General features: G+C 44.8%; 1 protein-coding gene across 8 annotated transcripts in view; it reads left to right on the top strand.

The window, feature by feature from the left end:
• col12a1b (collagen, type XII, alpha 1b) overlaps positions 1–15,291 on the top strand; it is a 78,913-nt gene that overhangs the window by 18,435 nt on the left and 45,187 nt on the right. For 6 of the 8 annotated variants that reach the window (XM_029495842.1, XM_029495846.1, XM_029495845.1 and 3 more), the window contains exons 13-23: positions 2,385–2,654; positions 4,998–5,264; positions 5,855–6,047; positions 6,132–6,256; positions 8,226–8,375; positions 9,030–9,149; positions 9,395–9,559; positions 9,810–9,956; positions 10,670–10,812; positions 12,962–13,091; positions 14,625–14,770. In XM_029495842.1, coding sequence (XP_029351702.1) covers positions 2,385–2,654; positions 4,998–5,264; positions 5,855–6,047; positions 6,132–6,256; positions 8,226–8,375; positions 9,030–9,149; positions 9,395–9,559; positions 9,810–9,956; positions 10,670–10,812; positions 12,962–13,091; positions 14,625–14,770 — 1,856 coding nt within the window. The remainder of the gene's footprint in view (positions 1–2,384; positions 2,655–4,997; positions 5,265–5,854; positions 6,048–6,131; positions 6,257–8,225; positions 8,376–9,029; positions 9,150–9,394; positions 9,560–9,809; positions 9,957–10,669; positions 10,813–12,961; positions 13,092–14,624; positions 14,771–15,291) is intronic. The other 2 variants (XM_029495844.1, XM_029495847.1) reach the window with 2 other exon arrangements.

The following is a 15,291-nucleotide window of genomic DNA, read 5'->3' as shown; positions in this document are numbered from 1 at the left end:
CCCTGCCAAAGTGATTTTAATTTCCTCCCATCTGGGCCACCCGTAAGAAGCCTGCAGCCCCTCTCCCAAAACTCAAGGTGCTTTAAATTTCTGACGGTAGATGGAACATGTCACGCCGCCAAGTTTACACAAAGTAAAAGCCAAGACTTTCCACTTTGGGGTTTCAGCAGCAGGGAGTCCCAGAACGAGTCTCCGACGAGCGTCAGTCCTCCAGGCTACTAAAGGCCACTGACAGCTGCTGTGGATGATAAAACGCTCATTCCTTCAAACACGATTGAACATTGATGGAGATAGCAACGAAAAGAAGTCAGATAAAAGTCTGAAATAATAATCGATCAATCAATCAATAATAAACATCGAATTTACCAGGTTTTCTAATGAGGTTAGTTGTTGTCGGTATCAGTCAGTTTGGGCTGGATGACGATTGCTGTGAAGACAATAAGGATAGATGGCTAAATGGACGGACTCCCTGTGGTTGTGTTCACATTAGCTTTGTGATGGACGGTGGAAAATCAGGCCCCAGATATTCCAAACTCCATCCGACGTCAGTCTGCGGCTGTTATTTATGCTTCAGCCTCCAGACGGGGCGCTCCTTGAATCTGATAAAACACAGCAGCAGCTGCAGAGAGCCCCCCCCCCGCCCCGCGGTGGCGTCTGGAGAGGCCGATGTGACGGCGAACGAGCTGAAACCGATCGTTATATTTTGATAAAGCAAACTTTGATACATACGGCGTTCAAAGTTCAGCCGCATGCCGACACCTTTGGGTTGTTTCTCGCTGTGATTGTCGAGCTGTGTCAAATGATTTACAGTGTTGTGACCACATGCAAGTTTAGCTCATTTAAAAAAGATGATCAATATGACAGTTCTGGTGTTGGAAGAAAAATGGCCGCCCTTCAACAACAACCAGGCGTATTTGATTTCTCGAATTTTGTCCTGATTTTTGTTTGTTTTGAATCCAGACCAGAAACAATCTTTCCAACCATAAATATTTAGGGAGCTTGGTGTTTTACTCTTCGTCCCCCTTTTCTCCAAAGATTAGTATCAGTTGCCAAAAGCTGGATGGTGATTCATTTCATTCTCCCTCTCTTGATTATATAGCTGGATCTGATATTTAGTGATAATTATCACTTTGTGGAAACTTGGCTCTTCAGTCTTTCCAGTGCCCTCCCCCTCGACATGCTGTCACCCTCTCTGTACTGAGGGATTAGAATTCGATATGGACCCTCCTCCTCTTCCATCAGTCACAGATATTTCCGATGGTCTGATATAGGAAAGTGGCCATATGTCTGCCTGCAGCAACGTGAGCTGCACATAGGAAGAAGAGTTTGTCTCTGTGTGTTCGTGCCTTTTTGCCTTTCTGTCCTTCATCATAAGAATCGGCCTCAGGGTCGATCTCGGTGAAGAGATGTCACTTAGTCCACCGTCGGGTTGCTGATTTCTGTTCATGCGTTAAATCTGACTTTTAGGTTTGTCGAAGGGTTAACTGGCGAGCTCTGGAGGGCCATAAAAGTCTCTCCTTTTGGCAGAAGCAGAAGCTGCTCTGTGCTGAATCAATGATCTCTATGAGAACGCAGAGCAGTAGGCTGGTCTTATAACTGGATGTCACAGTGGAATCATCATATCATTTATTTTATCTGCTTCTTTCAGCCCTTTTAGAGCCCCAGCGAGACGTTTCTGTTTTTTCATTCCTTTGTGTTTTCCTAACAAAGTGAAATGTCACCAAGTTTTCACATATTCAGAGTCGGCTGAGCCTCAGCTGAGACTCAGATTACACTCATTTATCACAGACCGACTTCTGCCTTATTCTGTGTATATAAAGCTAAAATAAATATGACGAAAAGACAGATAAATCAGAGCCTGTTAAAAAACCGTGAACAGTTTCAAGTTTAATTTTCATCCCTAAAACCTAAAAACTTTGCTAAATCAATCAAAGGCTGCAGCTCGACTGTAGCGACGATGAATAAACTACAATAAAGAGGTTTCCTCTCGCTGTTTTCCCGTCAGTTTTATGTCTCCTGTTTCCCAACGCTGGGAACTCACTAATGATGCAGAAAAAAACTAAGAGAAAGGAGAAAATATCCTCAGAAATATATAAAAATTCCTCCGGGACGTCTCCTCACATGTGTTTCTCTGGCGGCTCTGCTCTGGTGTCGTCCACTCCGCGGCCTTCCAATAGTTTCCATTTTAAAATATAATCTGATCTGCCAGCACGTCCAAAGGCTCCTTTGTTTTAAAGGGAAGCTGATTAGAAGAAAAACTGACAAACACTGGAAGGAACATATGAGAACCGGGCCAAAACGAATTTACACAATAAAAAAATTACCCTTAGTTCAGTTTCAAGAGATCTGTTGTTTAACGTTTAACCTGTGCTCCTTGTTTCCAGAGGGCGGCCCTCCTAAAGACCTGGTGACGAGCGACGTGGCCGACACCAGCTTCGTGGCGTCATGGACGGAGGCGCCCGGGAACGTGAAGATGTACCGCGTTCGGTGGAAGTCGCTGTTTTCTGAGGAGGCAGGAGAGAAGACCGTACCCGGTGACGTCACCAGCGCCACGCTGGACGATCTGACTCCGGAGACGCTTTACCAAGTTTCTGTCATCGCTGCCTACGGACACAAAGACAGCGAGCCGCTCACCGGACAGGAAACCACCGACGGTAAGGCCATGAACCTGCTTCTCTATATAATGACTAAGAAGACAAAATGTTGTGTTGAAGTCTATGGGAATTATTATGATGAGTTTCTGGTTCAGGTCCAAACGTCACTCACAAACATTCAGAACTACAGTTTGATTCTTGTCTAAAACAGGCCGGCCAAAAGTGTGTGGTTAAAAATATTTTACGAATCCTTCCAGTGTGTTCGATTCTATTTCAGACTGTTCGTACTGTACCGGACGGCCGGTTCTACTCAGTGATGGCTTGTCCCTGTTCGATCACCTCTGCACCTGGACCAGCTTCAGTTTCAGTGTTGAACAGCGCTTGTTCAGGCCACGAGCCTTTTCTTTAACCCGCAGGGGAAATTACGGGAAGCTTTCACTCCACTGGCAGAAGTGACTCTGTTTTGATTGCAGGGCAAATCGCCACGTGCATTTTAGCCAAAGTATATTCAATGCTTCCTTTTATCAGAAAAGCGCAACATATTTCAGAGTTTATGTAACCGGACAGTTGGCGGAAGAGACCCAAAGTTAAATTAAGTTTTTCATTTTGGAATGCTTTCGAACGGATTTGAGCCGCCGTCATCAGATGAAACACCACCGTGGTCACGGTTCGGCTGCTCTGAATTGATAAAACGTGGGTGTCCTGAGAACTGACACACTTTTTGTGTACGATGTGATCCCGAGCTGCACAAGCACATAAAAAGATACACTAACCTGTTCCAGGACACGCTGTTCCTCGACACATTTGTTCTAAACCACGTTAATGGAGCCATTTGGGTGTGATTTCCAGCTAATAAAACCCACCTGGGGTCACCGAGGGGGGGTCGAGAGCTCAGAATAAATCACAACAGGTGGCACAAACAAGGCGCACATTCTACCGCCGAAATATTAAAACAGCACAAGATCACCATAATCTCCAGAATCACCACTATTAACATTAAAAAAAGCTAAATAGAATCTAATTTATTGAAATGAAACAGCCATTATTTATTCACATTACTTTCTCGAAGCCGCAGCAGAGGGATAAAAGATCCAGTTTGCCGACCCCTGTTCTAATCTATCGGCACGCCGAACAGTTGGATGCCATGTTTCTTTCCGCCAATAAAAGCCCTCCAGAGTGAAATCAAGTAGTTTGAAAAACTTTCCTCAGCATCATTAAACCTACATATTATTCCCTTGCAAAGTTTTTTAATCACTTGCAGAATCGTCGGAATAAGTTGATTTGATTTTATAGGCTTTGGTTGTTTTGGTGGTGGTGGGGGGGTGCAGATGGGAAGGAAAATGTGGTTTGCTGCCCCCCACCCCCCATCGATCACTTCTGGGTAAAATCCTAATTCATTACCAGTTAGTTCTGGCACGGAGCTGATGGGATTACTCAACATTTATGCCTGCAGTTATGAATAAACAACAGTTACTGGAGGAACATAAAGGGAAACCACATTTGGCCTGAATATAGAGATCGTTTTAAGGGTTTAAATGAAAAATAACCAAGTGATTTGGATTCAAATAAATGCAAGTAGTCCCATCTGACATCGGGTGATGGTGGACCCCTGAAACACGGGACAGACAAACAGACTTCGACCAAAAACTCATCAGGAAAAGTCATTTTTCCATAGACTTCAAAAGTGACTTAGAGTTTCCCCCTGAAAGTTTCAATCAGCACGGCCCCGAAGTCCCAAAAGATCCTACAAGCTTCATATGTCACGGGCGAGTCAGAAATATATTTGTAGTAATTTATACACAAGCTGCAAGATTTTGAAATCCGCTGTCTGAGTGACAGGAAGTCAGCAGACGCTTGTTTCTCCTCCATTTTCTCTGTCTGCCAAACATCTGCAGTAATCTAATCTACTGGAAGTAAAGAGCCGCTCAAGGACTGACTCTGACCTTCTTCCTCCGACCCTCCTAATGTTGGCAGATGAAGTTACTGATTTGATGTGACTGTGGAAGTTTTCAGCTTTTTAAAGTCGAGATAAACTTGATTTATCGAGTTTCTGTTTCGCACACGAAGAAACTGAGAATCTCCACGACGGCTATTTTCCACACATTTGTTTTCATGGCTGATTAAAAAAAAATCCTTCTTTAATGATGTTAAACTGCTCTTTTTGGCTGCTGCAGGTTACAAATGAATATTTATCTATAATCATTCCAGCTTTAACAAAACGGATGATGTGCAGCGTTTTCATGACTTAAGATGATGAATATTGATGAATACTACATGGAATCGTGATTGGGCTCCACTTTGGTCTAAATATGTGGATATGAAGAAAAAGCTATAAAGTTGGTCATTTTTTATTCAAGAAGAGGTTTCACTGTGAAATGTTTTCCGTTCCCTGTTTGTGTTCAGCCTCTGCGGAAGGTAAAAGGCTGACCGTGTGGGACGAGACAGAGCAAACCATGAAAGTCCGATGGACGCCGGCGCCGGGCAAGGTGCTGAACTACCGGCTGAAATATGTCCCAAAGGAAGGCGGCAAAGAGGTGGCCCTGAAAATCCCCGGGAAGGTCACCTCCACCAACATGAAGCGCCTGCAGCACACGACCACCTACAACATCACCGTCCACCCCATCTACAAGCGCGGGGAAGGAAAAGCAAGGCAAGGAGTAGGAACGACACGTACGTTGGTCCATAATTCAACTCTCTGAGACAGTTCACTGCAGAAACGTGTCCATCTTAACCAAGACATTTAAACCTGAGCTCCGCTTGAAACGTTATTGTTGGTGGAATGAAGTGAGATTATTCTGGCTGTTGACGTGATCGTTTCCATGTCTCCAATCTAACTCCAGTCTATGAATCTGCTGAGTCGAAGGTACTCATTGGCACGTGCACCTTCCTTCTTCCACCAAAAATACGATTTTAGAAGCGACTTCAAGTTTAAGCAGCTTGTTAAGATGAGTATTTCTCCCCCTTCGGGTGCTGCTGTGCTGAAGAGAAGCACCATCTTTTCATCACAACACTAAAATCACAACAAGCTCCAATCACACGCTCGCATTACTAACACACGGCATGACACTGGGCTTTTTGTTTTGTTTTTTTTTTTAAGTGTGACCAGGTTCAAGGATTTGTATTATGGACTGATGAAACTGGGCTTGACTGCGATGTGGCTGATCTTTAAAAACCTTTGCCAGGATTTTGGGTTGTGTTGATCTTTTTCTTTTTGTGCATGACTTGTCCTGAAATTCTGGCCCGGCTTTCTTCCCTTTCAGTGCCGAAATACAAGTCTCCCAGGAACCTCCAGACCTCAGAGCGCAGCAAGACCAGTTTCAGGGTCACCTGGGATCCAGCACCTGGAGACGTCAGGGGATATAAAGTGACCTTTCACCCCACAGAGAATGACATTCAGCAGGAGGAGTTGCTCGTCGGCCCCTATGATAACACGGTGGTTCTAGAGGAGCTTAGGTGAGTGAAAACTACAGTAGCAGTTTTTTATGGAAATTGTGAAAGGTTAGAGTAGATTAATGGAATTTTCCTTTTGCCCCTCAGGGCAGGAACCAAGTACTTTGTGGCCGTGTCGGGGATGTTCGATGGAGGAGAGAGTTTGCCTCTGGCTGGAGAGGAGATGACGACAGTCTCCGACGCTCCTGAGCAGCCTCTTCCTGAACTTCAAGGTAAAAGCCGATAACTGAACGCCGCTGCACCTCGCGCTCCGTCAGCAGCCCCGAAGAGCAGACCTGCAGACCAGATGCTCCCCGATACGAGTCCCCTTCAGAACACATGCGATCTGACTTCCAATCTCTGCCTAGATTAGCGCCAGAAAGTTGAGATATTTGTTGTCGAGGGGAATTAACATCACTGTCGGCCTGGAATCGCAGAGTGTAGCTCTTTGCAGACAATCGTGATTAGTAGAAATTATTTTGAGCTGCTTGACTCATTTGGGGTGTGTTCCACGGTGAAATGACACACTATTTAACAGATGTCTTCTCCATTGTTAACACTGATGTTTATGAATTGCTCATTTGGACCGTCTTTCCCAGCGTTTGTGCAGCTGCAGCAGGACATGCTGATCTTTAATGTTGTTGCCACAAACATACATCTTCTTTGTGTCTGAGAATGAGTTACCACCGAGCTCAGTGTCGACTTCTTGATTTCTCACGCGAAGGTAGAATAGAACTTTCCTAGTTTTATATCAACTGATGCGTGAGAAATGGCTCTGCTTGCAATTAGAGTTTTTTTTTGTTTGGGGGGGGCTCAAAAGTTAGCAGCCACCCGGACGGATATATGCAGCTAGGAAAATGTTATGCTTCTCCAAAGAGCGGAGGAAGTGCTGACCCTGGGCAGGAATTCCTGCTGTAATAGGGAGCAGACACGGTGACCGGCTGCCCATTGAGCCGAGAACAGACCCGGATGTTCCGCCGAGGTTACGCTCAGAGATCCTCGTATATATCAGACTGCAGCTTTGTCAGGAGGCTCTAATCCAGACCGACTTCCAGGCTGCTGATATGTTATCTTTTACAGGGCGATGACTGTTTCATTCCTGTCCTTCTTCAAAGTAAAAGAACATTTTCTCGAATTACTTTTGATTTTTTTTTTTTTTGAAGTCATGCTAATACTAGCTTGTGAACCATCACTTTGTAAATGTCCCCTAAACCCCCCCCTTCATAAAACAGAGCTGTCCTCTAAATCAAACCACGGCACGTCGCATAACAAAAAGCTTCAGTAATGCGTTTGAGATTTTGGAGGAGTGAGCCAGCTTCGACGAAGGCATCGCTATCATTGGCCGCTGACTTTGAAACAACAAAGATGCACCAATGCAGCAGGACTTTGTTGGACTTCGGTGCTCCGTGTCTCCCAGTCAGACCGAGATGGATATTTATTTGCTCAGACTCTGGATCCAGCGGCCGTCTGCAGCGTATTAGATGGCTCTTCGAGCTGCCTCTGTTTATGACATCTGTTTTTATTAATGAATGTCGGAGGGACACATGAGCATGTTGTTTACCAGCGGTGGTATAACTCAAACAGACTGCGGCCAAGCGTCTGACTCAGTTCCTCTCAGCGTCGAGCATCTGTTTCTGCAGCCTGCTGACACAGAACTGAATAATTCAATCGATTGTCTTTTAACCTGTTTTCAATTGCACACAGGGGGGCCTGGTTTTTAAGCACTCAGTGTCCGTGGAGCTCGTCGTCCTAGAAAGGCGGACGGGCGGCCATTTTTCACCCCCGCCCCCCCACAGGTGCCTGCAGCGGGAATGTGCAGTCACTTTGGGGAACGGGAGGCCTCTTATATCATGGTCACAGAGGCGAACTCCTGCTGCTGGAAGCCAGGAAAAAAACCACAAGGCCGCTCCAACGCTGGACCTAAAAAAAACACAACCCAATGACACCCAGAGACCCTTCGCTGAAATGGAAGAAAGAAGTGACAGATGTTACACAACGTGTGAATTATTTGTGTTGCATAACGCTGTGTAAAACATTGTGCTGTGTTAATGTCTGACTGTGAGAGTGTTCTTGTGTTCTCCTCACTTCTCTCTCCTCCCTGATCATCTATCCTCTCTGGGCTTCACGCTTTTCCTCCGACACAGACACAGATTCATATAAGTCTGTGGTGTCTCTCACTGACCCCCCACCGTCTCTCTGCAGAGACTCAATGCAAGACCTCGGCCAAGGCTGACATCGTGCTGCTGGTCGACGGCTCCTGGAGCATCGGCCGCATCAACTTCAAAACCATTCGGAACTTCATCGCCCGCATGGTCAGCGTCTTCAACATCAGCCCGGACCGGGTCCAGATCGGTAACCCTCCATACCACTGCTGCCACGTTTACTCTCTGACTAAATCCAGTGCAAGTCAGCTTCTAGTACCCGAATCTCACTTCGTAAACGTCCACATTTTAGATTTAACAAGCTTAAAGGGAGGAAAAGTGTCTGGACGTGAAGAGGCTCCAGTAAAAGTGACATCACTATGAGTCATGTTACTTCAAACCAAGACAACAATCAATTTAAGCCAAAAATGGAAAACAACATACATGAAAACATAAAAGCACGAGCTGAAATAATTCCATTTCCAAATGACCTGGATGATTTTCTGTCCAAAATCATCCAGGTCATCAGGATTCATGAAATCTGGACTTGTCCAGTCCTTTGAACTCCGGTTGGGTTCTGTCTAAACTGGCCTACAATAATTATTTTATTTTTTTCAAACGTTGCAGAAATATCTGCATGAATGTGTTTTTAATATTTTAATTTAGTGTTGTAGCCAGCTGACGTGCTTTGCATAGATTTTTGGTTGTTTAAACTTTATCACATTTATCAAGTTTTACGATCTCCATGTGAGTAACTCGGACACATAAAACTAAGAAACTAGCTGTTCTGTAGATGTGTCTCCGTTGGTCTCTCCTGGCTGAGTTTCAAACTTCGCCGTGTTTATTTATTTTATTTTTTTTACAGGTCTGGCTCAGTACAGCGGAGATCCAAAGACGGAGTGGCATCTGAAAGACCACAAGACCAAAGCATCCCTGCTGGACGCCATCAACAACCTGCCATACAAAGGAGGAAACACCATGACAGGTGATTGAACACAAACTGGGATCAGGTCCTGGTCTGGGATTTGGGAGCGTTAGCCAATAAAGGAAGGAAGTCAAATTTACAGACAGTTTGTTTTAGCACTGCATTTACGGAATATCTAGCAGAATCAGGAAGCTGAATAACTGTAGAATCAAAGGGTGCAATAAATGAATGAATAAACAGTTCACAGCCAGATTAGACGCACGTCTTCAGAAATCCCAGAAAATTACTTCACTCCTGTTTTTCAGGACTGGCTCTGAACTACATCCTGGAGAACAACTTCAAACCCAACGTGGGCCTCCGAGCCGACTCCCGCAAAATCGGCGTCCTGATCACTGACGGAAAGTCGCAGGATGACATCATCGAGAAGTCCCAGAAACTGAGAGACAGTGATATCGAGCTCTACGCCATCGGTGAGGGATTTTCAGCTGAATGTTCGCTGCTGTCTTGTCTTTATTCACACGACAACATCGGTTAGACCAGCAGCTAAAATATCACATCGTGATTCCAACATGATTGGAGAAAATCCCTTTTCAGACTGCCAGGAGATGATTCAAATCTGGCAGCAGAGATCCTTTTTGTTCTGCATTGGCAGGCAGATCTGACGCTTTGGCCTGGACCACGTTGGTTTTTTGAAGTTTCAAAGGTTTTCTTTCCTCTCAGGTGTGAAAAACGCTGACGAGAACGAGCTGAGGTCCATCGCCTCCGACCCCGACAGCATTCACATGTACAACGTCAACGACTTCCAGTTCCTGGTGGACATCGTCGACGATCTCACCACCAATCTGTGTAACAGCGTCAAGGGTCCAGGTAGGAAAACCGAGCCCTCTGTGGATTAAAGCAGATCTCCTTAATCTGAGGGGGAATTAGCTCACATTTTTCCGCCTTAAACATGAACTTGGAAGACTTTTATTACGAGTAAAATGGTCGACTGGAGCTTCCAGCTTATTCTTTAAACACTGCTGAGTCAGCTTTACACATTTTAGTAATTACTGGTCTTCAAGGTCAGGTGGAAACTTTTGCCTTTTTCCGGAATTTAAAAACCGCACATTTTAAGGATGACAGCCATAAATTAAAAGAATTTTACAACAGGCGGTTTTACAGACGCCTGAGGCCGAGAAGAGTTCTCTGCTCACGAAGGGCGACATAAAACTGAAGTCCAGCACAGCAGCACGGTGACACCTGCTAACAAATCACAAATTTAAAAAGGAACAGAAAATGAAGATTCATTTATGGATAATTTTGATTATTTTTGACCAACACAGGATGTCACAGGCGTTCCAAGCTTCTGATGAAAAACTTTTTTCTGGAAAACCTTTTCTTTTTTAAATCTCTAAATCAATTTTAAGAGGAGGAAGTGCAAAGATGATTTACTGCAAAGCCGGAGAAAAGCAGTCGTTTAAGGAAAGCCTTGAAATATTCCGTGACACGACCACAGCAGATTTGTGGCAGCCGAGTTCACAAGGTTGAAATACTTGGCGTGTCAAATCCTATCTGAGCTCAGCTGTTTGTTCCCTTTTCAGGCGAGGAACTGGCAGCGCCCACCAACCTGGTGACCTCGGAGGTCACCCACCGCTCCTTCCGTGCCACCTGGACGCCGCCTAGCACCTCTGTGGAGAAATATCGGGTCACCTATGTGAGCGAGGCAGGAGGACCGACCCAGGAGGTAAGAAGAAACTTTTCCTGATGCCCAGCACTGAGAGTGAACGCCTCCTGATTAGAAGTGTGTATTTGTGTGTGTCACTGTGTGATGTTTCAGTGAGAACACACATCGCCCGTTCTCTCTACAGAGTTGTTTAATTTCATCTCATTGTGCGGTTGTTGGATTGAGACACATAAAGAGCCGACTATCTGCGAGCTGTGCGGGCTGTTTTAGGTACAAATGGACAAAAGCTTCATTTCCCTGAAGTTCATTAGGAGGATCTTCACAATGTGACTCCGGAATATCAAAGAGCTTTTTGTTTGTTTGTGCCTCCTTCGCCTCCCAGCTGATTTAAAGCATCACAGATAACCTCAGGTGTGATTTCATCCTTCTTACGTTGCACAAAAACAGACTAATTGACCCTTAAACCCCCGTTGTTTCATATTCTGGTCCCTATTTGGCCGAGAACAGGCAGGTTGGAACCTCTGAGAGCATTCTCACTTATTCTGGTCTGGCTTTGATTCCAAGCCGTGTTCACTTAGAGCCGCAATCTGGATCCCAGCCGCTTTGTTGAACCTGCATTTAGTTTACACTGAGCCTCCTATCAGGCCCTTTAAAAAAAAAGCACTGGGTCTTTTCCATCCTTTGTGCTTTTATTGGCTCTTGTCAGATGGAGCCAGTGTGATTACAGTCGGGCTCTTCTGAAATCAAGCAGAGTTTCCACTTAGTTTAACGTTTTGGACCTCCCACCGGGCTGAGACGCCACATCACGCCACGCCCCTTCCCCTTCTCTCATCATGTTTATGTGAACAAAAGCCAGTGTGATATATGATGTGTACATGCCTGGTGTCTAGGGCAGCTCTTATCTGCAGTGATTTACATCCAGTACAAGAAGGGAGGGGATTCTTAAGCAGCCAGTAAAAAGGTCACGGCGGAGGCCAAGGCACAATGTGGAGAGGAACCAAATATTTCTGTCTGATAAGTGTTTACTCTCACCAACGGGTCTGTTTCCACTTCAGACCGCTCAAGTCCTTTTCTTATTGCCCATTGGTGGAAATTGTAGGTTTGTGTCTTTAATCTGAACGCAGATCACACCAATTCTGTTTTGGACTGACCTTGAAAGCAAAAAAAAAAATCCAACAAAAATCAACAAAGAGAAGGAATGTTTGTTTTTAAATGTTTTAAGGACTTGGTTGTCGGTCAGTTACACATACAATGAGAAGGCTGATGCGTCTGCAGGTTTTAAAAGCTCCTGCAGCTGCAGCCTCTCTGTTTGTTTGTTGTTTCTCCTCTGGGTTGGATTTTCCGGCAGGATCAGCGCAGGAATCTGACACAGTTCAGCAGCCAAGTTGGACAACCTATACGAGGACTTTCCCACTTTCCCACCAGCACACGGATGCAACAATAATTTTGCATGCTTTCATTATTTAACGCCAAAAAGGAGAGCTCCTGATAAAGTGCGTCTTGTGTGCTCATCTCCTGATGTGACCTTGCCCATCGGTTTGTGAGCTGACGTTTGGGAGCCTGATTTGTCTGTCAGCCATCTTGGTTTTCTGAAAACCAGAAGGCTGGATTTGGGTTGTCTGATGGACAGCCCGACCCTGCAGACTGCAAATCCACTCACAGCTTTACGATGAAGCGTCTGATTGCATCAGAGGATTTTGATCTTTGTCTGAAAACGCTCATTTCCAGGTTCCTGAAATAAATCATTCCGTTCAGTGCATTATCCAACTTTATTACATTATTTTTCTCTCCATCTGCTCCGCCTTCATCCTTGATCCCTCTCTTCTTTGATGGCTGGAGAATTCGGTGACATAATCAGCAAAGAAATCTAAAGATTTTCTGCCTTTTGATCAAAAACTTGGCTCTTTCCTGCCTCTTCAGCAAATAATGCACAATGCATGTCTCTCAGTGAGAGCAGCTATCGTACTCATACAGAATCTGCACAGTGTGCACAATGTTTAGACGTGATGGAATATCTGAAGGGAAGTCTGGAAAGTTCTCATACGTCCAAACAGGAGCGGTTAAATCAAAAGTATCCTCAGACAGAGAAGTGATTAGTACGAGCTGTTTTTCACGGTGGCAGACGTCATTTTTACATCCTTCTGTCTGTGTGTCTGTTTCATGTTGGATTAAATCCCCTTTAACGAGAACTGGTCCTTTGTGGTTTCAGCTGCTGGTTGACGGCTCGGTGACCACCGCGGTGCTGGAAGGCCTGACCCCTCTGACCAAATACCTGGTCAACGTTTACGCCGTGGTCGGCGAGCAGAGCAGCGAGCCCCTGGATGGTGCCGAGACCACCTGTAAGTGTGCTTCGTGATCGCCTCCTCAGCCTGACAGGGAGAAACGGACCGCTGTGATTAAAGAGCAGCTTTAAAGGCCTGGTGGTTTCACTGCTGTGGGAAAAACCTTTTGTTAGTTCTATACGGTTTGGGAGATAAACAAGCTGATTCTTCTGCTCGTCATCCTGTGTCACTCAGGGTTTGTTTACTCACCCGTCCGCCCAGCGACTCTGTTTATACAACATATATTTAGCGTCTGATTTGTTTAACACAGACAGTGTCTCATGATGCAATGCAAAGCTGATGTTAGTCTGTGGCTGAAGTGGGAATGGCACCAGGCCAACGACTTATTTATCTGGCCCGTGGTCTTAAATAAACTGATAAATTTAACGATGTGTTAAGTGCATGTCACTAAGTACTTTTATTTGCACATTTGTCCTAAAATGTTCCCTTTATTTGTACTTAAATGTGCAGCAGATTTTTTACAGTGAGCTGTTTCCCACTGTCATAAAACAATAACTGATTGTTGTGCTCGATGGCCGTCACATCTAACTAACACTCAGTTAGGTCATAATGCGCCCATGAAGTCCTCGATTGATAAAACAGTCATGAAGACAACGTCAGGAAGTTTCTGAAGCCAGAAATGACACATTCTCTGTGATAAAGCAAATCTTTATGGTCCGTCTGGCTCCACATTTGAGGCCCGTTAAAGACAGCAGTGGTTTGGTGTCTCAGTGAGAGCTGAGGTCTGTAAGCGCCTGTTGGCTTCCTCTAAACTTCTCCGAAGAGCCTTTCTGGAAGACTTCTGAGTAAATTAGTTCAAAAAAATAAATGAGTAGTTCATATAATCAGCCTCACAGCTGATGTAACTGGTCTGAAGAAGTCTGATTTACAAAAATCAGATTCCGTCACGTCTCTCAACCTCTGCGTTTTGGTGCATCACTAATGTGGAGAACACAGATTTGTGTCGGTATCGTGTTCTAGCCTGGATCCAATTAGTTACATTTTAGTTTGAGTCAGACATTTTGGCTCGTTTCAGGAAAATTGCTTTTGGCATATCTTGTAAAAATCTTATTTTATAGCACCTGCTTGTCCAAGAAACCAGATCTCACTGCATTCACTTGGTTTGCATTAATCCTTGAACCCAAGTAAAGGAAAACAAAAAAAAAAAAAAGACTCTAATCAAGTCAAACAAACAAGCAAAAGAAAAATTATCCTTTAAAAAACAAAATCCCTGACATGTGATACCAAATATTCACATCAAACACTCCAGAGTTTATGATCTCTCTGGGACAGCCTGGGATTTTGTCGCCTGTCGGTTTGTATCATTGTCCTTTTATGGTGCCAAAACCTCCAGTTATCAGAAAACCTTCTTCAGTCGCGCTCGGTCAGCCGTTCGCTCCAAAGATTCTCCATTTCTGAGTCAGATACTTGAGATCTCATCAAAGCCCTCGATGTCTCCTATTACAGACCTGGAGGCCTCTGAGGTCTTCACCTCAGTCATGTAAAGTGATTCCAGGCTCTGATTGGCTGTTTGTGTTTGTGTCCCGGCAGTGCCGCTGTCAGCAGTGAAGAACATGGACGTTTACGACGAGACCTCGACCACCATGAGGGTGAAATGGGAGGAGGCAGCCGGCGCCACCGGCTACATGCTGCTGTACAAAGCCATCAACGCCACCGAGCCCCAGCTGGAGAAAGAGGTGACGTGAAGCAACATGAGATGTCCGCAGCGGCATTTTCATATCGCCATATATGTTAAAACCAATTTCCACATGGTACAATAGATTGTGATGAAGGTACATGCACATTTATTAAAAAAACCTTTTTTTTCCAAAGCTAGCAACCCTTTAAATATGTGAACATAGTTAAATGCCAATGCCAAAACAAGCTCCACGCTCTGACTGAATTTATTTTCACCTTCATTCTTTTGTCTTATTTGCACATATATGTCTTATTACATTTGCAGTTGGACTTCCAAGTCAATTGCAGAACAGAAATGATCTGCTGCTCCTCAAACCAGAGAATCAGAGTATAATGATATCTGCAGAGAGCCAAAGAGTCCTGCTGCCATTGAAAGGACTTTTAGAGGACGAAAACTGGAGCAGGCTGTGGGGGGGGCGGGGACAAACTGTACTGCTGTGGTCCATACGATTATATTAACAATGACAGCTAATAGCTGTCTCAGTCATTATTGAGTATAATAAATGTAGCAGGTGTTGAG

The sequence above is a fragment of the Echeneis naucrates genome, chromosome 24 (genome assembly GCF_900963305.1).
Source record: "Echeneis naucrates chromosome 24, fEcheNa1.1, whole genome shotgun sequence".
Classification (NCBI taxonomy): Eukaryota; Metazoa; Chordata; class Actinopteri; order Carangiformes; family Echeneidae; genus Echeneis; species Echeneis naucrates.
The sequence above is the reverse complement of the archived record's forward strand: the minus strand, read 5'-3'. Positions and strand labels throughout refer to the sequence as shown.